Raw genomic sequence first — 23200 nt, forward strand, 5'->3', positions numbered from 1 at the left:
ATATTGAGGAAATGGAAGACCACAGGCTCAGTTCAAGTTAAGGCTCGAAGTGGCAGACCGAGAAAAATCTCGGATAGACAGAAGCGACGAATAGTGAGATCAGTCAGAGTCACAGACCAGCACCAAAGACCTACAACATCATCTTGCTGCAGATGGAGTCACTGTGCATCGTTCAACCATTCGGCGCACTTTACACAAGGAGATGCTGTATGCGAGAGTGATGCAGAGGAAGCCTTTTCTCCGCTTGAGGTGGGCTAAAGCACATTTGGACAAGCCAGCTTTATTTTGGAATAAGGTGCTGTGGACTGATGAAACCAAAATTGAGTTATTTGGCCATAACAAGGGGCGTTATGCATGGAGGAAAAAGAACACACCATTCCAAGAAAATGCTACCTACAGTAAAATATGGTGGTGGTTCCATCATGCTGTGGGGCTGTGTGGCCAGTGCAGGGATGGGAAATCTTGTCAAAGTTGAGGGACACATGGATTCCACTCAGTATCCGCAGATTCTGGAGACCAATGTCCAGGAATCAGTGACAAAGCTGAAGCTGCGCCGGGGCTGGATCTTTCAACAAGACAACGACCCTAAACACTGCTCAAAATCCACTACGGCATTTATGCAGAGGAACAAGTACAAGGTACAAGTACAAGGTTCTGGAATGGCCATCTCAGTCCCCAGACCTGAATATAATTGAAAATCTGTGGTGTGACTTAAAGGGATTCTGTCACCTCCCCTCAGCCAAAAAACGATTTAAAAGCAGCCATGCAGCACAGCTTACCTGGATTAAGCTGTGCTCTTTTATCTTGAAATCCGTCCAGCAGTTACTGCAAAAAACGACTTTGATCGATAAGGAAATGTGTCCTGAAGGTGCCCAGAGGGGCGTTTTTTTCTTCTTAGTGAGCCCAGTACCGCCCCTCTTTCAGTGCCCAGCCCGCCTTCCTTGTACTTTCTAACCGCCGCCCCCAGCCTGCCACAGCCTCCCCTCCCTCTCCTCCCCCTCCCTCACGCCGAACGAAGTCTCGCACAGGCGCAGTACCCACTGAGGGCTGCGCCTGTGCGATCATCAGGAGACTGAGGGCGGCAGCTTCATCTTCGTCACTGGGCATGCGCCGAGCCCAGTGACGTCCGATGTTAGCTCTTTCCCTCAGTCAGTCTTGTAGGAAGCGCAGAGGATTGCCGATCGGCTGCTGCACCCTGCGCTTTCTCCAGTCTGCCTGCCACAGTGAAGACGGCCAGCGATTTCTTTCCCCACCCTCCCTTCAGGAAAGAAATAAGTATTTGTTTTTGCTCAGTGAAAATGTATAAATTCAGTAAAGCTTTACTTAATATAATAATACCTAATTCGCCCCAACAAATACTTATTTCTTTCCTGAAGGGAGGGTGGGGAAAGAAATCGCTGGCCGTCTTCACTGTGGCAGGCAGACTGGAGAAAGCGCAGGGTGCAGCAGCCGATCGGCAATCCTCTGCGCTTCCTACCAGGCTGACTGAGGGAAAGAGCTAACATCGGACGTCACTGGGCTCGGCGCATGCCCAGTGACGAAGATGAAGCTGCCGCCCTCAGTCTCCTGATGATCGCACAGGCGCAGCCCTCAGTGGGTACTGCGCCTGTGCGAGACTTCGTTCGGCGTGAGGGAGGGGGAGGAGAGGGAGGGGAGGCTGTGGCAGGCTGGAGGCGGCGGTTAGAAAGTACAAGGAAGGCGGGCTGGGCACTGAAAGAGGGGCGGTACTGGGCTCACTAAGAAGAAAAAAACGCCCCTCTGGGCACCTTCAGGACACATTTCCTTATCGATCAAAGTCGTTTTTTGCAGTAACTGCTGGACGGATTTCAAGATAAAAGAGCACAGCTTAATCCAGGTAAGCTGTGCTGCATGGCTGCTTTTAAATCGTTTTTTGGCTGAGGGGAGGTGACAGAATCCCTTTAAAGAGAGCTGTCCATGCTCGGAAGCCATCAAACCTGAATGAACTAAAGATGTTTTGTAAAGAGGAATGGTCCAAAATACCTTCAACCAGAATCCAGACTCTCATTGGAACCTACAGGGAGCGTTTAGAGGCTGTAATTTCTGCAAAAGGAGGATCTACTAAATATTGATTTTATTTCTTTTTTGTGGTGCCCAAATTTATGCACCTGCCTAATTTTGTTTAAACAATTATAGCACACTTTCTGTAAACCCAATAAACTTCATTTCACTTCTCAAATATCACTGTGTGTGTCTCTTATATGATATATTTAACTGACATTTTTTATCGTAACAACCAACGATTTATACAGGAAAATAATGACGATTAACAAGGTTGCCCAAACTTTCGCATCCCACTGTAAGGTAGTTGATTGTGATAAGTAGGATTTAAGCCATTATTGAACTGACAGGTGTGGTGCCGGCCGATCTGCTTCGGGTTTGGGACTACTAGAGGATCGAGTTTAGGCCAGAGGAGTTGGTGGGGGAAATGTTTAGTCTTGGAAAAGTCATTTTAGGTAGCTTGATAAGCCTGCCTGAAAAGATGTGTTTTTAAGGCATGTTTGAAAGTGGAGAAGTTGTGAATTGACCTAGTATTTCGGGGCAGAATAGAGTGGGTGCAGCTCGAGAAAAGGCTTGAAGACGGGAGTGAGAGGTACGAATTATGGAGGTTATTAATCTTAGGTCGCTAACAGAACGGAGAGCACGAGTTGGGTGGTAGATGGAGATGAGGGAGGAGATGTATGGAGGTGCAGCACTGTGGAGAGCTTTGTGGGTGAGGGTGAGTTTGAACTGTATTCTGTGGTGGATGGGCAACCAGTGAAGTGACTGGCACAGAGTAGTAGCCTCAGTGTAGCGGTTGAAAGGATAGATGATCCTGGCTGCAGCATTTAGAACAGACTGAAAGGGGAAGAGTTTAGGTAGAGGGAGACCGATTAGTAATGCGTTGCAGTAGTCAAGACGAGAATGAATCAAGGCAACAACAAGAGTTTTTGCCGTTTCCACCGTAGGAAAAGGGCGGATTCTGGCGATATTCTTGAGGTGCAGATGAAAAGAGAGTGTAAGTGATTGAATATGGGGAACAAAGGAAAGATCAGAGTCAAATGTGGCCCCAAGACAGCGGGCATGTTGCACCGGAGTTATGATAGTGCTGCAGACCGAAATTTAAATATCAAGTTTAGGTGAGTTAGTAGATGGGGGAAAGACAAGAAGCTCAGTTTTTGAGAGGTTCAGTTTTAGATACAGAGAGGACATGATGTTAGATACAGCTGCCAGACAATTACTGGTGTTTTGGAGTAAAGCAGAGGTGATGTCAGGGGATGAAGTGTATAGTTGGGTTTCGTCAGCATAGAGATGGTATCGAAAGCCAAATCTACTGATATCATCATGGGTTCAAGTTACATGGCACATTGTATTGCTGGGAGATGTAATAGCACGCATAACCATAAACGCTGCAAAGCTGGCATGTTCTAGATACAGTCACATTAAACAGCAACAAGGCAAACAGTAATCAATAGATATAGCTCTTTTACTAGGACATAGAAGATACTCATAAACAGTAAAGCCTCATTCACACGTCAGTGTTTTGGTCAGTGATTTCCGGCAGTGATTGTGAGCCAAACCAGGATTAGAGCCTCCACAGACATGAGGCATAACCCTGGGTTCACACCTGAGCGTTTCCCAAACGCGCGTCAAACGCGCGTTTTTGACGCGCGTTTTTGTAATAGTGAACGCGCGTTTGTGTCATTGACTGCAGTGTCCTATGGCCACAAACGCGCGTCAAAACGCCCCAAAGAAGCTCAAGTACTTGTTTGAGCGTCGGGCGTTTTACAGCGCGTTCGTACGCGCTGTAAAACGCCCAGGTGTGAACCATTCCCATAGGGAAGCATTGGATTTCATGTCTTGAGCGTTTTACAGCGCGTTTGAACGCGCTGTAAAACGCTCAGGTGTGAACCCAGGGTAAGGGAAAGATCTGCACCTGTTCTGTGTTCAGAGCTGCATCTGGTTTTGGCTCAAAATCACTGATGGAAATCACTGACCAAACACTGACGTGTGAATGAGGCATAACATGGCGTTTGCTAGCTGTGACCCAACAATTACTAGAGAATAGGGATGAGCGGACCCGTGAATGTTCAGGGACCCGAACTCGAATCCCATTGAAGTCATTTGGGACCTGAACTTTGGTGCACTAAAATGGCTGCAAAATAGTCGTAGTAAGGGCCAGAGGGCTGCAAAAGGAAGCAAAATGGAGTAAGAGCAGGACAATTGCCCTGCAAACAAATGTGGATAGGGAAATGACTTAAAATAACAGAGAATAGAAAAAAAAAATATAATAATCTTGAACTAGAAGGCGGAGATCAAAGTGGAGTAGGAGGTTGAGGAGGCGGTGTAGGTGGAAGCGGGTGGAGGAGGAGGAGGTAGCCCCCAAAACATTGGGACATAGAAAAGAGAATGCAAAAAGAAAGTACGCTGGAGTATGACAATGCCTGGGTGCGGCCGGTATACATGTCTGCTCAGCTCAAGGTACGGACAAGTCCTGTTGGATCCATGCCTGGTTCATTTTAATGATCGTGAGCTTGTCCACATTGGCTGTGGACAGGCGGCTGCGCTTGTCTGTGATGACGCCCCCTGCCGTGCTAATCACACGTTTGGACAATACACTGGATGCAGGGCAGGCCAGCACCTCCAAGGCGTAAAGGGCAAGCTCGGGCCATGTGCCCAATTTGGAGACCCAGAAGTTGAAGGGGGCAGAACCATCATTCAGTATGTGTAGGCGTGTGCACACATACTGCTCTACCATGTTGCTTAAATGCTGCCTTCTGCTAAGACGTTCTGTATCAGCTGGTGGTGCTGGTTGTTGTGGCGTGCTGACAAAGCTTTTCCACATTTCGGCCATGCTAACCCTGCCTTCTGAGGTGCTGGCAGTGCCCCAGCTGCGTTGACAACTTCTTCCTCCTCCTCCTCTGCCTTCGCCTTGTGCTTCCACTGAGCCCCCGCTATCAGATGTGAATGCCATCTGCAGTGCGTCTACCAGCGTGCGCTTGTACTCGTGCATCTTACAATCACGCTCCAGTGACGAAATTAAAGACAGCAAGTTGTCCTTGTAGCGGGGATCTAGCAGGGTGGCCACCCAGTAATCACCACTGGTTAGAATGTGGGCAACTCGGCGGTCATTGCGCAGGCACCACAGCATGTAGACGCCCCCATGTGCCAGGCTGCCCAGAGGCAATGACAAGCTGTCCGCTGTGAGAGGAGGTGTATTGTCTGTGTCCTCTGTACCCCCCTAGGCGGTGAGCGGGAAAGCCGAAGTTACACTGCAGCTCAGACAGGCAAGCAGCTGCAGGGTAAGAACGCCGAAAGCTGGCACAGACGGCCCGCACTTTCTGCAGCAGCTCTGACATATTGGGGTAATTTTTCAGGAACCTCTGCACCACTAAATTCAGCACATGCACCAGGCAAGGGATGTGCTTCAAACCGGCTAGCCTCAGAGCTCCTACGATATTTCGCCCGTTATCACACACCACCAGGCCAGGCTTGACGCTCACTGGCACCAACCACTCATCGGTCTATTGTTCCATGCCCGTCCACAGCTACTGCACTGTCGTTCCCCAGGTCTGTGCTGAAGTTGGTGGTGAAGGTGTTATGCTGACCGGATGACAAGGCGGTAGAGGAGGAAGCGGAGCAGGAGGTAACAGGAGGCAACGAGAAATGTCCTGCAATCCTCGGTGGCGGTAGGACATGCGCCAAACTGCTATCCGCCTCAAGCCCAGCCACCACTGCATTTACCCAGTGTGCTGTTGGGGAGATATAACGTCCCTGCCCGTAATTACTGGACTACGTATCGGTAGTTATGTGAACCTTACCACAGATGGCGTTGCGCAGTGCACACCTGATTTTGTCCGCCATTTGGCTGTGCAGGGCAAGGATGGGTCGCCTGGAAAACGGGGAACTATGTACGGTGGGACAGCCACCACCATAAGGTTTTTAAAAGTTTCTGTCTCCACCAGACGGAATGACAGCATTTAAAAAGGCCAGGAATTTTGAAATGTTCAAAATGCTGGCATTCAGGGCCAGGGATCGCGGGTGGGTAGGGGGGTACTTCCTCTTTCTCTCCAGTGATTGGGGGATGGACAGCTGAACGCTTCCATGGGACAGTGTGGACATGCTGGGTGACGGTGGTGTTGCTGCCACATCCTCTGTTTGCGGGGTGGTGCTCAGGTTTAGAACATTTATGCCTCGCTTCAGGCTCTGATTGCACAGCTTGCAAACCACTCGCGTCTTGTTATCAGCACATTGAAGAACGACCACGCCAGGGAACTTTTTGGAGCTGGCTTTGGTGTGCTCAGTCCCTGGGTGCGGTGGGCAGTAGCAGGAATACTGGCTAGGGGACGGCCGCTCCGTTTTTGCACCCTGCTCCCTCTTTTGCTGTGCTGCTGGTGCTGTGTGACGACCACCTCTTCCTCTGAACTGCACACATCACTCGCATGACCTTGATTCCATGTGGGGTCTAGGGCCTCATCATTCTCAACATCATCTTACACCCACTCTTCACCGCTGCCCTCCTTGCTAGTCTGCACATGGCAGAAAGCCACAGCAGTTGGCACCTGTGTTTCGTCATCATCATCAGAGACGTGCTGCGGTGGTCTTACCATGTCCACATCCTGAAACATAAGTGGTTGGGCATCAGTGCCACTTCCACTTCTGGGGCAGGACTAGGTTGATGACCCACGGAAACCCCGCCAGCAGAGTCATCAAAAAGCATAAGAGACTGCTGCATGACATAGCTCACACTGCTTGGCTGATTTGCAAGGGGGTGAAGTGAAAGACATGAACATGGGCTGCAGGTGTCAACTCCGCGCTTCCAGCAGGGGACCAGGTGGGAGACAATGTGAAGGAACTGGAGGCACTGTCAGCCATCCAATCTACTACCGCCTCTACTTGTTCTGGCCTCACCATTCGTACTCCGGTATTCGGGCCTACAAAATGACGCTGAACGTCCTGTCGCCTAAGTGCACCTGAGGAAGGTGTTTCATTTGGGCGTGTAGCTGACACGATCGACCAGATCGACCACGTCCTCTCCCTGCAACAGGAGCTCCACCAGCAGCACTATGACCAGGGCCACGTCCCTTATTTGATGCTCTCCTCATTCTTTGAGGTCACCCACCGAACTAACAGACAGATTAACTATATTAATTTCCCTGTCACGTATGTAGTGCAGGTGTATCTCACACCAAAAATGGGAATATGTCACCCACCGAACTAACAGACAGATTAAATAAATACATTTCCCTGTCACATATGCAGTGTACGCGTATCTCACACCAAAAATGGGTATATGTCACAGGCCGAACTAACAGTCAGATTAACTATTATATTTTTGTGTCAGGGGTACAAAAATGGTGTATTGCACCCACAAAAAATCATTATAGGTCACCCACAAAACAAATAGCCAGATTCCTAACACTCTCCCTCGCTTCAGCTGCCTGCTTCCTGTCCCTGCACTACTCAGAGCTGATGGGCGGGGCTACACATGATCCAGCTTGTATAGAGGCTGGGTCACATGATGCACCGGCCAATCACAGCCATGCCATTACTAGACATGGCTGTGATGGCTTCTAAGTTCCCACAGCTTAAAAGCTTGTTGATTGGCTGCCCTGTACCGAACTCAAAAACCCGAACTTTACTGGCAAAGTTCGGGTTCGGGGCCGGGTACCTGAACTCGCAAAGTTCGGTATGGACCCGAACTTTACAGTTCGTATTCGCTCAACACTACTAGAGAACACTACTGAGTAAGCTGATTGGCTGAGAAAAGCTGTCATAAAGCATCTGTTAAAGGGGTTGTCTGCTTTTTTATATTGATGATCTATCCTCAGAATAGGTCATCTGCATCAGATCGTGGGGGTCCAACTACCGGCACCCCCGAGGAATCAGCCATTTGAAGAGACCGCAGTGCTTGTATAAGCAGTGTACCTGCAGTGGTGAGCATGTGTAAATACAACTAGGCCATCCCTTTCACTTCAATGCGATGGCTCCTTTATATTCAAGTGTAAAGGAAGGAGCCGTCCTATTGAAGTGAATTGGATTGCTTAGTTGTAATCAAGGTCAGAATGGCTTGCTAGAGTACTGGCTTTCAGAGGGTCCTCTGCTGGGCTCAAACTCTGACAATAATGGTCCTATAATAAAACAGGGCCTGTAGGGTCCTATATACACAGAGGTTGGGCCCTTAGAATCGTTTCATCTGGTGGGTCCAAGGCACTTCAGTCCAACGCTGGTTGTAATTACACCTGCTCCCCTCTATAGTTGCTACGACGAACAGGTGAAAAAAGAAGAGAACACAGGGCTTATATGAGCACTGCTTTCTCTTCAAACAGCTGATCGGCATGTTGCTGGAAGTCAAACCCCCACTGATCTAATATTGATGACCTATCCTGAGGATAGGTCATCAATATAAAAAAAGCCGACAACCCCTTTAATAGGCTTCTCAAACAATGGCATGCTTACCTTGGAGGTAGTCCGCTTCACTGCGTGCTGAACTCTTTTTTCTGCTTCCCAACATACAATAAAACATCAGAATTTCCCTGAACCCAACAACTCAGGGGAGCTCAGTGTACAGAGATGTTTACAGTTCCTTTGAGTTCAATGATCACTGTATAATTTCCTATGCACTAAACTCCCTCTAGTGGTGGCTGCATGTAAACTATGTGAGGAGAATCACTGAATTTATAGTTATAAAGAGATTTATGAATGTATTTTTTCCAGTTGTATAAATGTTTACACTGAGCCATATTTAGAAAGCACTTGTTACACTTTTTCTGACATATAAGTTGGGTAAAGTAGGTGGATGTGTGACTTTCGTTTTTAAATGTATTATTTATTATTATTATTGTACACATTACCAAAAATAGTATGCCCACAAGAAACGAACAGGGGACCTTCCTAAGTTTTGCTCTTGGCCCTGATATCTGTGTATGCCTTTGTTCTAAAATGTCCAATTCAGTTGTATGCCAGGTTGTTTTTGCTGGTGGGAACCTCTAACACGTGTTAAATGTTCCTGCGTCTCATGACAGATGGCTTTAACATTGAAAAATCTGCAACTGTAGTAATCAAATTGGGGTAAAATGTATGTGATTTGAAATGTGCTTTCCTTCATAAGACAAAACAACACATTGTGTAAATAGACAGAAAATGGATAAAATTTCCTCCATTAAACTCTAGGGTGGGAATTTATCATAGACCGGTGTTTTAGACCAGTCTCTGATATCCCCTGCGCTGTACCCGTCATCATAAATTAGACACCTCTTCTGGCAGTCCATTAGGCTAGACGGAAATCTACTGCATTTCGGAGCTGCTGCAGATTTCTGTCATAAAAGAAATCAGATTTCTGGTCCTGCCACAACACCCCCCTCCACACCCTCTTTTTGGAAAGGTGGCAAGGGCAACACCGAACCCCCTCTGGCTCCTAGCTTTAGGTGCAATGGCATTTAAAAATTCACAAACACAAGGTTTGGAATTTCTATGCCAGGAAACTGTCTTGGGAGAATGATAAATTACAAACTGGTATAGAAGAAGAGAGAACCCTGCCCACCAGGGCTTACAATCTGTAAGGTATGGGGGAAGGACTAGGTGAGGGTAAAACTGGTCATAGGGGTATAGCAGCAGCAGAGTCACTGTAGGTTGTAGGCTTGTCTGAAGTGGTGGGTTTTGAGGTTTCTTTTGAAGGTTTCCATAGTAGGTGAGAGTCTGATATGTTGGGGTAGAGAGTTCCAGAGTTTTTTAAACTGAATTCGCTGGGCAATGGGGAGCCAGTGAAGGGATTGGCAGATGGCAGAGGAGTAACAAGGGGAGAGGTGGATAAGTCAGGCAGCAGAGTTGAGGATAAAATGGAGGGGAGGAGCGGTGCTTGATGGAAGGCCACATAGGAGGATGTTACAGTATTCTAGGTGGGAGATAACCGGGGCAGTTACATGCACTTTTGCAGATTCCTGACTGAGGAATGCGCAGATGCAAGATATATTTTTGAGTTGGAGGCAGCAGGAGCTGGAAAGGGCTTGGATATGCTATTTGAAGGACAGGGCAGAATAAAAGATTACTTCAAGGCAGTGGACTTGGTTGACCGAGGAGAGTGTGCAGCCATTTATCCTGATAGGTCAGTTGGGGGGGGGCTGAGTGAGATAGGGAAAGATGATAAATTCAGTTTTATCCATGTTACGTTTTAAAAAGATAGAGAAAAAGATGGAGGATATAGAAGATAGGCATTGTGGGATTCTGGATAATATGGTGGTGATATCTGGACCAGAGAGGTAAGTTTGCCTATTGTCAGCATAAAAGGGATACTGAAATCCATGGGACTCTATGAGTTGTCCCAGGCGAAAGGTGTAGAATACGAAAAGCAGGGGTTCTAGAACAGAACAACAGAACCTTGAAGGACACCAACAGAGAAGAGCGGATGAAACAAGGATCCGCATCCGACAGTCCGTACTGCAATAAGGTAGTGCATGCACTACTTTTTTGCGGAACGGAAGCACGGAACCCCACGGAAGCACTCCACGTGGTGCTTCCGTTTCTTGGTTCCGTTCAGCACCGCATCTCCGGATTTGCGGACCCATTCAAGTGAATGGGTTCCCATCCGTGATGCGGAATGCACACGGCCGGTACCCCGTGTATTGCAGACCTGCCGTATATAGGCCGCAATACAGCCACGGCGGCACAACGGTCATGGGCATGAGCCCTTAAGGTACAGCCACACGGTCAGGTTTCCTGACACAGTTTTGGAAGCCAAAACCAGGGATGAATGCAAAAATGAGAGAAGTATACTTTCTCTCCTTTAATGATCCACTCCTGATTTTGGCTTCCAAAACTGCATCAGGAAACCTGACCGTGTGGCCATAACCTTAGTACATTTTGGTTTTGAAGCAAAACATACCTCACACCCCATTGTGTATTTATGAGTTGTTTTTTTTTAAGACTGAGTACCCTTTGGTTTAGGAACAAAAAAAAAATATTCCACATTTATTAAAGTGCAGCATCTGCTTTTTCAATTCTTTAGATCAACTGAACATGACTGGACTGACTCTGCCAAAATTACGAAACCAGTTACAAGAAGAAGATGCTGACGGTGAGGATTCGGATTATTACTAAGTACCATAGACACAGTAATCTACTATGAACGAGAAATCCCATCCTTACGAGAGAAGGAATCCATGTTTGATGTGACAAGGGACAAACTGAAAGCACTTTACGTTTCTCAACCCACCCTTGAAAGATTTTGTAGAATACTGTTATTCCTCATAAGATTTTTGAAGACAGTTTAATTTTTTTCAGTATTAAAATGATTTTTTTTTATATAATGAAAATGGAATGGACACTTTTTATCTGCAATTTGTACATACAGATTACGAGAAGAAATGAAACTTTTTTATTGTCTATGTCGATATATTGTTTGTAATGACCATTATATATTATTTACAGCCAACTGCTCAGCCTAAACCACAGTGTTTGTGCAATTTGTATTTTTGGCAATAGATGTGGAAACTGATCTGATCCATAGTGTGACTGTATATGCAACCCATCATTTCTGAAACAGACTTCATTCAGTAGTTTGAAGTGCAATTGTAGAAAAAATTATAGCTCAGTGCAATATGAAAGAGTATGAAGCACTTTATAAGCTCTATGAGCTATGTCAGACCAAGGCTGGTTTGGCCAGCCAAATGAAATAATTCTGAGAGGCCTCTGTCTTCCCCTTTTAAATGCCTCACAGGGATGAACTGGGAAGTTAAAGTGGCCCTGCTTTGGGCCCTTTATTGTACCAGAGCCTGAAAACACCAGAGGATCCAACCCTGAACATAAGTCTCAGATCAAAGCAATGAAGACCCATCTTTTGGTTTTACTTTATGTCAGCACATGCCACCATGTTGGAACAGAATGTCCCACAACTTGCTTGTTTCTCTCCATATCTTGTAGAAGATAAAAGTTTTGTGACAGTGATGGGTAGTACTTTAACACTATGACTGGATTGTTTATTCTTTCGTTCAGATCAGAACATTTGTATTTCAATGACTGTAGATCTATGTATTTTACATGGATCTAAGTCTTTTGCTTGGATCAGAAGTGCAAAACATCAATTTACAGCTCTGATATGGATGTTTATGAGTCTTGAGTCTATTTTGGCCATTCTGTCATTCTGAATTACTCTAAAGGTTGGCTGAGAATGGTCTTGATCCCCTGGAGATACGGGTCATGAGCCACCACCACCCATACGTAGTGCCTGTTCCTGTTGACCTGGTGTCTAAGGGTGGGATGACCTTGAGTCCATGTAAGGAATGGGAGGATGTCCTGTTTGCCTGCTGTGGATTTGTATGTAGTCTCAACTTCCCACATGGCTGGGCCCTACCACACCAATGAAAGAACAGCTAAAAGAAGGAACACATCAGCTGCTGGGCACCGACGTCCTAAGGATATGGCCACATGGTCAGGTTTCCTGAAGCCAAAGCCAGGAGTGATTTAAAAAAAAAGAGTTGAAGTAGTATCTGTCCTTTATACTCTCTATCCTTTTATCAGCCACTCCTGATTTTGGCTTCCAAAACTGTATCAGGAAAGCTGACCATATGGCTGTACCCCTATTGTTCCACAACAGTTTCAGCGGGTTAACTTGGCAGCCCCAAAGCCCCGATTTTAATTTGGTTGTTTTGGCCAAAGCCACTTCTTGATGTCCACAGGGCCTACACTGATTGGTAACATCATTTTAATATGCAAAAGTATGAGCTGATATAGCTCCTAAGCCAAGACTCCATTAGTATCCTATAAATCCACAGGCTGTGAGATAAATGCATTCAAATGCATCATCTTTTCCATGAAAACAAAAATAGCTGCCATAAATCATCTGTATGTTATCACTGGCGGACAAGCTGACGTAAAGAACATCTTATTTCCAGTTGGTAAAGCACAAGTGAAAAGGCTCACGGGCAGACTGTTCCAGTAGTTCTTTGGAACTTAATCCACCTAAATTGTGTGACCTTGGTGCAACGTCTGCAAAAATTTCATTGCAACTTTTGATCGACAAGCCATAACACTCCAAAAGAAGGTTCTATAAAGTTTTTTTTTATAGGACGGTACATTTTTAAGATCAGCAAGGCTGTTACCAATGGAGCCTCCCCAACAATCAGCAAAGTGAAAAGTCGCTTGATGGAGCCGCTCAAGTAAAATAGGCTTTGTTGGCTAGCCTGCAGTAAGTTCGCAGATCCACAAGCATAGATGTTGGGTACTGCAGAGATGGGACTTCAGAAAGTGCCAATGACCTTTGTCCTAGTGAATCCTGGGGGTCCTGGGAAGAAATCATAAATTTAAAATCAAGGAAAACCCCTTGTGACCTTGTAAACCTACTTTATTGTGTAAGTGCTGCAGGACCATTGCACACAGCATTTACCAGGGATATCTGCTTTAAGGTGGCCTGGGTGTGGTATTTAATCTGTTTAAACTGTATGAATATTGCAAAAAAATATGCAAACTATAATCATACTTACCATCATTGTAGTGGATAAGTTCCCATGTAAGCCCCACCATGGGAATGCCCCCAAACCCACAAGGGCCACCCTCTTATAGGCATGGCTTACATACACCCATCCACGTTCGGCCTGGGATAGCCCAAATTTTCTGGGACTGTCTCTGAAACATAGATACTGTTGGCGACTACGTATATTTTCTGGCTTTCCACTGAGCACATCATTATATCAAGATCCTCACTTTTGCTGATAAGGAAGAAGCCTGTATTGCACAGGGCCAAGCATAATCTTGCACATTTTGTACTTCTTATGCACTTATCTGTATTCCAGCATCTGGCGTCATCCATAAAGCTGGTCATGCCAAAACCTGAACAGATATCAGATATGTGTGTAAACTATCATGTGGGAAAAGCGCTGACTTCACATCGCTGGTTCTCTATTATCTTGGACATTCACTTCATGCAGTTAATGATCAAGTTGGCGTAGCAATTTTGTTATGCATGGCGCTGTACTAAGTTTTTTAACTATTTAAATAAGCGAAATAAGGTAAAGGTAAACCTAGCTGATGTTATCTGTAGACATCATATATTTCAGAACAAAAGATTGGTGGAGGGGGAATCACTGAGCTCAAGATTTTGTCAAATGAACCGGGCATGGACATTTCAGTCTGCTGTGTGCCAAAGTCCCTCTGGTTTTGCATCAGTGCATAAAGGCCTCTTTACTCTTCCCAAATGAGCAGATGATTGTCGGGTAGGAAGCATTTACATGCAGCGATCTCCTCCACAGTATGGGGTGGAGTGATCGCTAACGCCATCGCTCTTCCCCTTATGTTATAGGAAACATAATATTAGATTTAGTTACATTAGTTAAAAGGGTTTTCCAACATTTTACTACTGATGACCTACAGTGTCCTCTTGATAGATCATCCGTATCTAATCAGTGGGTTTGAACACCCGCCGATGAGTGTTTGAGGAGGCATCGGCGCTCCTATGATCCTTCTCTTACCAAGGAGGCATCGGCGCTCCTATAATCCTTCTCTTACCAAGCACAGCGCTGTACATTGTATAGTGGCTGTGCTTGGTATCGCGCTTAGCCCCATTCAATTACAAGGGGCTGAGCTCCACCTAGGCCACGTGACCTATGAATGTGTCATCAGTGGCCTAGGAAAGAAGACCATGGCGGTAGTGCGAGCGCTGCTGCCTTCTCAAATAGCTGATCGACGGGGGTCCCGGGTGTCGGACCCCCACCAATCAGATACTCATGACCTGTCCTGAGGATAGGGTCATCAGTAGTAAAATGTTGGAAAATCCCTTTAATATGTGCATCTTTAACCACCTCCCGACCGCCTAACGCAGGGATGCGTCCTGCGGGCGGCCGGGTTATTCCTCCTTTACGCATCTACGCGTCATCTGCCCAAAAAAAATAATTCTATGAACTCGCCATGCCCCTCACAGAATACCTTGGGGTGTCTTCTTTCCAAAATGGGGTCACTTGTGGGGTATTTATACTGCCCTGGCATTTTAGGGGCCCTAAAGCGTGAGAAGTAGTTTGGAATCCAAATGCCTAAAAATGAGAAGTATCGCAATGTGGTTTGGGGTGTCTTTTTACATATACCCATGCTGAGTGAGAGAAATATCTCTGTAAATTGACAACTTTGTATAAAAAAATGGGAAAAGTTGTCATTTACAGAGATATTTCTCACACACAGTATGGGTATATGTAAAAATACACCCCAAAACACATTGCCCTACTTCTCCTGAGTACGGCGATACCACATCTAGGTGCGCAAAGGGGCCCAAATTCCAATGAGTACTTTTAGGATTTCACAGGCCATTTTTACGCATTTGGATTCCAAACCACTTCTCACGCTTTAGGGCCCCTAAAATGAAAGGGCAATATAACTACCCCACAAGTGACCCCATTTTGGAAAGAAGACACCCCAAGGTATTCCGTGAGAGGTATGGTGAGTTCATGTAAAATTTTATTTTTTTGTCACAAGTTAGTGAAATATGAGACTTTGTGGGGTGTTTCTACTGTCTGGGCATTGTAGAACCTCAGGAAACATGACAGGTGCTCAGAAAGTCAAAGTGCGTAAATTTATTTTTTTGCACCATAGTTGTAAACGCTATAACTTTTATCCAAACCAATAAATATACACTTATTGCATTTTTTTTTATCTAAGACATGTAGAACAATAAATTTAGAAAAAATCTATATAGAAATTTCGGTCATTTTTGATTAATATCAAAAAAAGTTTCAATATCAGCAGCAATGAAATACCACCAAATGAAAGCTCTATTAGTGAGAAGAAAAGGAGGTAAAATTCATTTGGGTGGTAAGTTGTATGACCGAGCAATAAACCGTGAAAGTAGTGTAGTGCGGAATTGTAAAAAGTGGTCTGGTCATTAAGGGAGTTTAAGCTAGGGGGGCTGAGGTGGTTAAAATCTAAATTGTATCCCTTTAGTGCATTTCAAAATAAAGGAACTGAGTAAATGAAATAATATGCTTTGGTTTTACAACTACAGCTCTAATGAAGACTTTTGTGTTTGCAGAAAATAGGAGATATCAATGAAAAGTGAATGACATATGACAGCAGAAAGAAACCACACCAATGGTTTGCATGTAGTCACATAGGACACATAGGTCTGCATGGGAGATATATACACAAACTAAAACAATGTTTTTATTTAAGACTATTTACTAAGTTACTTTGTTTCTTTTATCTTTGTATTGAGGTGATAAATACAATGGTGGACACAATCTTTAAAGTTTACCTAAACCTTTATATATTCTTTGTTAAAAACTGTGGAAAATGCCATGAAGAACAAATTTCTAACATACTTTATTTTTTTTATTTTACTTTTTTACATGTTTTTACAATACACACCAGAGGTTCTGGGGTCCGGTTGAGCTTGTGAATTTGTGCTCCCATACAGCGCTATGTATGGGAGTACAGACTTCCCTGCGACCACACATAGCTGTGTACAGGCCGGAGTATCGCTGCTCCTCCCTGTACCAGCGTTGCTCTTGTAAAGCCTGGCATATATTGGCTAAGTCAGGCTTTAGCAGAGCGGGCACAGGCAGGAGAGTGATGACTAGTGATGAGCGGCAGGGGCAAAATTCGAATTTGTGATATTTTGCGAATATTTTGTAAAATATTCGTCATATATTCGCAAATTCAAGAATACGTGATTATTTTCTTGATTTTAAAAATTGCCAATGTAATATTCACGTAATGCGTGCGCAATACAGGCGTGGGTCACTTTTGTTACATTTTCCAAGCTGCTAGAAGTTTCCTTAGACTGGAGAAAATGGTTGGCACGGAAGAACATTACAATAGCTTTATATGCAGATAGAGAGGTCCAATATATTTGTGATTGCGCTAATCAGCACTAATGATGCGAATATTTTGGCGCAATACATGAAACTTCAGATTTTAGCAGGTCTGACTACATATTACTGATAGGTGCACTAAGTATTGTTGGGACATCACAGCAGTATGTCTGTAGCATGTATGTATGGACAGCGGAACCTATCACACTGCCTAACAACCTGCACTGGAACTAGCTACACTATATCGGGATCTAACCTATACTAACTATCTCCCACTAACTATCTGTAATATATATATAAGCTATCTAACTATCTAATGTAATGAGTGAAAAGCACAGAGCACAGCAATGACACTGCTCTCTCTCTCAGAACTTTAAAAAACGGTAGAAAATGGCTGCTGGGGAGGTTCTTATATAGTAAGGGGTAGGCAACTCTGGTTGCTAGGGATGTTGCAGCTTTCTCATTAGCCCACAAGCAAGAAGCAGGGAGAGATCATGGGTTCAGATGAAAAAAAATCTAGAATATTCGAAAATACTTATACCGTATTTTCCGGCGTATAAGATGACCTCCAACTTTTCCTTTTAAAATAAAGGTTTTGGGCTATACTCGCCGTATAAGACTATTCCTGAATTCCCAGCCCTCCCTGTCTTCAAGACAATCTTCTCCAGTCCAGGGAACTGACTGGAATCTGTGGATGGCACTGTTATGGGGAGGGGGATCTGTGGATGACACTGCTATGGGGGGGTATCTATGGATGACACTATATAGCATCTTATGCTGTATGTGTCATCCACAGATCCACCCCATGACAGTGCCATCCACAGATCCCCCCTAAACAGTGCCATCCACAGATCCCCCCTAAACAGTGCCATCCACAGATCCCCTCTCCCCTAAACCGTGCCTTCCACTGATCCCCCTCCCCGACGCTCATAGGAGTACATTTATAAACTGTAATCCGTAACTTTAACTTTAATCATCGCTCATCTCTTTACTAGGATACCTTACTCTCAGCTCCGGTAACAGCAGGCAGTGCGGGCAGGCGGCGCTCACTCACTGACGTCACGCGCCTGCGCCGCCTAGTGGGAGGAGCAGGCACGTGACATCAGTGAGTGAGCGTCGCCCCCAGCACTGCCTGCTGTTAACAGAGCTGAGAGTAAGGTATCCTAGTAAAGAGATGAGAGATGATTAAAGTTAAAGTTACGGATTACAGTTTATAAATGTACTCCTATGAGCGGCGTGGCCCTGTATATTCTAACTCCCAGGCAAGCGTCCCCGTCACCATGGGAACGCCTGGGGGTTAGAATATACCATCGGATCTGAGTATACCCGGCGTATAAGACGACCCCCGACTTTTGAAAATAATTTCTGGTGTTAGAAAGTCGTCTTATACGCCGGAAAATACGGTATATAAATTTTAAATATTTGCAAATTCTTGAAGTGCCTTTATTTGCGGTTAATATTTGCAATTTAAATATTCGCGCCCAAAACTAGTGATGACTTATGTGAGCTCCTGCCCTGTACCTGATCGCTCCTCTCTGTTAATAGTTGTATGGGAGTACGGTTCCTAAAGTGCAATGATCACCTGAACTTTAGGTGTCCATTGAGTTGGGTAAAAACTCAATAAAAATAAAGCATATTAGAAAAATCAATTTTGTGGCATTTACAACAGGTTTTTTTTTATGAAGAATAAATAAAGGTTTGTTACACCTTAAAGGAATCTCTAAAGCTGTTTATTATATTCTATATATTCTATAGTGTAACATAATATTTTCTACATTTCGCTGAGCATAGATTTATGGTGTCCTTAGCGGTGAGTGAAATGTTCAACTTGTTTAACATACTTTAAAGTTAGACTTTGTTCTCCATCTAAGACTTTTCCAAAAATCATGCCAGACCCGCACGTCTCTTTGTTCTGGAGTTACACAATATATTTCTTAAAACAAAACATCTCTGTGCTCATAAAGAAGTATCTACGAGAGCCTCTAAACTAATTTTAATTCCCTCCAGATTTCATTTATTTATTTCAATCACTTATATTCTTCTAACATCAGTTTCCAGGGGGAAAAAAAAGTGTAACCAAAACCAGCAATAACAAAAAAAAGTACTACATTTTTTAAACTTAAAAAATTCAAATAGTACAAATTTGTTCCATATTCCTTCACTTATCCCTATTCCATTAACCTCCATCATTGCCAAAAGAAAACTAGAGCAGTTGTCTCCAGCAATTACTGTAACTTCATTTACTTTGCAGTAAGGATGCGTGAAGAATATTGTCTGAAGGAATACAATATACGGAGAGGTAACATTTAGAAGGGGTTTTTTGGAATTCAATTTTGATGTCCTTTCTTCAGGATAGTTCATCAATATCTGATCGGTAGGTCTGACCCCTGCACCCTCGCCAATCAGCTGTTTGAAGAAGCCACAGCCTTCTGACAAACAACTGATTGGCGGGTGTGCTGAGTGTTGGACCTCACCGATCAGATATTGATGACCTATCCTAATGACCTATCATGAGGACTCACAGATAACCTCTTACTTTAAAATTGCACTCAAAATTAACATTACCATGAAAGATGCAGTCCAAATAGTATACTTCCTTTCACACAAACATAGGGGGAGAATTTATTAATAATCAGTTTGTACAAAAAGGTGCAACTTCTTTTACACCAAAAAACTAAAGCATATAACTAGAGATGAGCGAATCGAAGTTGACGAAGTGGAAAGCGATCCAAATTTCAGGAAAAATTCAATTTCCACCAAATTCTAATTTTCTTGCGCTTTGTGGTAACGAATCAAATTTTTTCCTAAAATGGCTGCTGCACGTGTTAGGACATAGAGCAAGGAACTCTGGGAATGAGGGATCATCCACAATGCTATGCATGCAGCCAATCTGCAGCTAGCCAGCCCTGTGATGTAACAGCCCTATAAATATCCTCAGCCATCTTGGATTCAGTCATTTTCCAGTGTACTTAGTGCAGGGAGAGATGTCAGCAGGCGCTAGGGACAGTGGTAGAAAATACTTTAAAACTTTTATTTTGCTGTATAGAAGTTCAGGTAAAGGATAGGAAGGAATAATTCAACAGTATTGAAACAGAACAGGGTTCATAGGAACAATCCTATTACACCTTGCTGCACTGACTGCGGATCCAAATTGCTATTATACAGCTCTGTAATTCCAGCAAACCATTCTTGTTAGAGTGCAAGTGCTGTTTGATACAGCCATTAACAGGGTTTATTACAAGGAAATATTTTTATGTCTTATTTGCCCTTGTGCGGTGCAGTTATATGTTCCAAAGCTTATTTAGGGGAATTAGGGGCTTCATCATCATTGGGAGAAGAGGGTGGCAGATTACCTGTGAGGCAGCGGCGAAGCCAGCAAGTCGATAGCTTGGCTGGGAGTCAGCAAGGTGGCAGCAGTGGGAGGTCAGGAGCCAAACATGCCTGGCGTAGACCACCTGCTTCGCAGGAGCCTATCTGCCGGAAAGTAGTGGTGCAGGGGTTCACTGAAGCAGCGGCAGTAGCAGTCAGTCAGTGCAGAGTGTTGGGGCTAAAATCACCTACTCGGCGGTGTGGCAGTTTTTTGTTAAGCCTCCAGAGGAAGTGGACATGGCCATTTGTAGAATCTGTGGGCAGAAGGTGAAGTGTGGCCAGGGTGCCAATGTTGGCACCACTGCCCTGCGTCAACATATGCAGCGCCACCATAAAATGGCCTGGGAGATACGTGGCTCCAATGTGGTGGTCCAGCCTTATGCAGCAACCGCTGCATCACCCGATTTGAGGCAGTCAAGGCTTCACCACCTTAGCCAAAGGGATCTATCTGACCTTCCCATCATCTGCTGGTCCTGATGTTCCTGCTCCTCCTCCTACTCCTCATCAGTCATTCTGTCAGCAATCAATCACCAAAGCGATTGTCAAGAGACAACAGTATGCGTGCACTCATCCAACGGCGCAGAAGCTGAATGTGCTCCTAGCCAAGTTGCTGGTACTGCAGTCCCTCCCTTTCAAAGAACTGATGGCTTGTACCGAGCCAAGGTGGAGAGTCCCAAGCCATAATTTCTTTGCCAAAAAGCAGTACCAACCCTGCACACGTTTGTAGAACAGAAGGTGGGCAAGTCCTTGAGCCTGTTGGTGTCTGCCAAAGTGCATGGCAGCACCGATGTGTGAAGCTATAACTACGGTCAGGGACAATACATGTCCTTTACGGCCCACTGGGTGAATGTGGTTCCTGCACACCAGCAACTTTGCCAGGTGACGCCGCTTTTGCCTCCACGTTATCACGCCGTTGGTCCTGCGACAAAGTTCGCCTCTGCCTCCTCATCTTCTAACGTGTCCACAGCCTCCACTGCATGGACAATTCACAGTGCCCCTCCAGCATACCACATGTGCAGGACACGGCGGTGTCACGCTGTTCTGCACCTTGTTTGCCTGGGCGAATGGAATCACACAGGAGAGGAACTGCTCTGTGTCCTTCATCAAGAAACCATGGTGACTGACAATGGGAAGAACATGGTGTCGGGGCTGCATCAAGGAGGGTTGGCATGGCACACGTGTTCAATCTGGTTGTCAAGCAGTTCCTGAAGTCTTCCACCCATCTGCAAGACATCTTAAAAATGGCCAGGAAACTTTGAATGCACTTCAGCCACTCGTACACCGCAAAGCACACCATCCTTGAACTGCAGCGGCAGAACGGAATCCCCCAACATAGGCTGATATGCGACGTTACCACCCGTTGGAATTCCACCCTCCATATGTTGGACTGACTATACGAACAAATAAAGACCATAAACGTTTCTTAATGATCCAAGCAGACGGAGTACTCCCCTGTGTAATTTTGATGTCAGCCAGTGGCAGCTCATGTGTTACAACTGCCATTTTCTCAGGACCTTTGAGGAGGCCACGTTATTTTTCAGTCGCCAGGACTACGGGATGAACAACGTCATTCCACTGCTTAATTTCCTGGAACAGATGCTGGTAAATCTGGCTGGTCATGGGACTGTGGGGGCTGAACTGGAGGAGGAAGAGCACATTGGAGCACAAGCAATGTATAGCGAAATGGTTGGTTTTTCAACACAGGTGACAGGAGAGGAGGAGTAGGAGCAGCCAGAGGAGCTACGAGGAAGATGAGGCAGAGGACCCAGACACACCATGGCAGTATGCAGTGGATATGGAGGCAGGGAGTCCCTACGAGTGACTTGCACAAATGGCCCGATGCATGCTCATTTGCTTGCATAGTGACAGCCAAATTGTCACCACTGTTGGACCCTCATGGGAGCCCAGGCACGCCTCCTGCTAGTGCCCAAGCCCACCCTCATGCTGGGAGCAGGGAAAAGGGGGGCAGAGTTATGGCTTGAATGTGACGTAGGAGGAGAGGGCGGATACATTGTGGTAGGGGGCGTGGCTGGGCTCCTTCCTGCAAGTATGACGCCCCTCTGGGCACCTTACTGGCTCATTTGCATACCAAATAAACTGGATTTTCAGAGGATAAAAAACATCAATTGCTGGAACAAAGGCACATCTGAAAATAAGGTACTAAGTGCTATAAAGCTATAGCTTTACTTCAACAGCGATTATCCTGGTGACAGATTTCCTTTAACTTATGTCTATGGAAAAAGGTTTTCATCTCAATGTGATACAAACGGAGCCACAACCATTTTCACATGTTGTGAACTTAATCAACACATTCTTATAATATCTAAAATGGACATTCATATTGTTATTCCCATTACCAATATTTATGACATATATGGATGTATGATAGGTGCGGCTCACACCTCCGGCATGTATGTATTTGTGTGACTCATTTCTATGTGCCAGAGGCTGTTCCAGAGATCATATCTTGGTCATGTGATCAATGGATATCCAACCACTAATCCCTATAAAAAAAAGGTGCTATGGCGGTTTTCCCTGCACCAGCGATGTGGTCACCATAGAGGAAGACCCTATCACTGCTATAGGATATGTGGTGAGAGTGGGTCCAACGCTGAACTCCTTCTTCTGCTTACCAACATAAAACAATGTCATTTTCCAGCAGCCACACTAAGAGATGCACATAGAATTGTACAGCTTCCATTGAGTTCAATTGTAAATGTAGAAATTCTATGCACTGAGCTCTCCCTTAGTGGTGGATGTAGTCAGTTAGTTTTATAATACTTTATATACAATGTAAGGGGAAGCAAATCATTTAGATCTGGTTGGGGAAGATTTATCAATTTAATCAGTTTTCTGGTATAAATTGAGAAATATGGTGTTCAGAACTAACGCCGTATCTCTAACGCACCTGTTCTGCTTTTTCTGACATAGTATTTGGATAAAGTAGGTGAAAGCACCTCTTTTTTTTTTTTATTAAGATTCCTTTATGAATATAAAAAAATTACTGAAGTCATCAGAAATATCAGTAGGTGGCCCTAATTAAG

General features: G+C 44.9%; 1 protein-coding gene across 1 annotated transcript in view; it reads left to right on the plus strand.

Annotated features, from left to right (window-relative positions):
* Window positions 1-11429, plus strand: part of KAZALD1 (Kazal type serine peptidase inhibitor domain 1) — a 59257-nt gene extending 47828 nt beyond the window's left edge. Inside the window, exon 5 of the mRNA XM_044299370.1 lies at window positions 11003-11429. Within this exon, the coding sequence (XP_044155305.1) occupies window positions 11003-11094 (92 nt within the window). The 3' untranslated portion in view covers window positions 11095-11429. The remainder of the gene's footprint in view (window positions 1-11002) is intronic.
* Window positions 11430-23200: the final 11771 nt, after the last annotated feature.

Source organism: Bufo gargarizans, chromosome 6, assembly GCF_014858855.1.
Source record: "Bufo gargarizans isolate SCDJY-AF-19 chromosome 6, ASM1485885v1, whole genome shotgun sequence".
Lineage (NCBI taxonomy): Eukaryota > Metazoa > Chordata > Amphibia > Anura > Bufonidae > Bufo > Bufo gargarizans.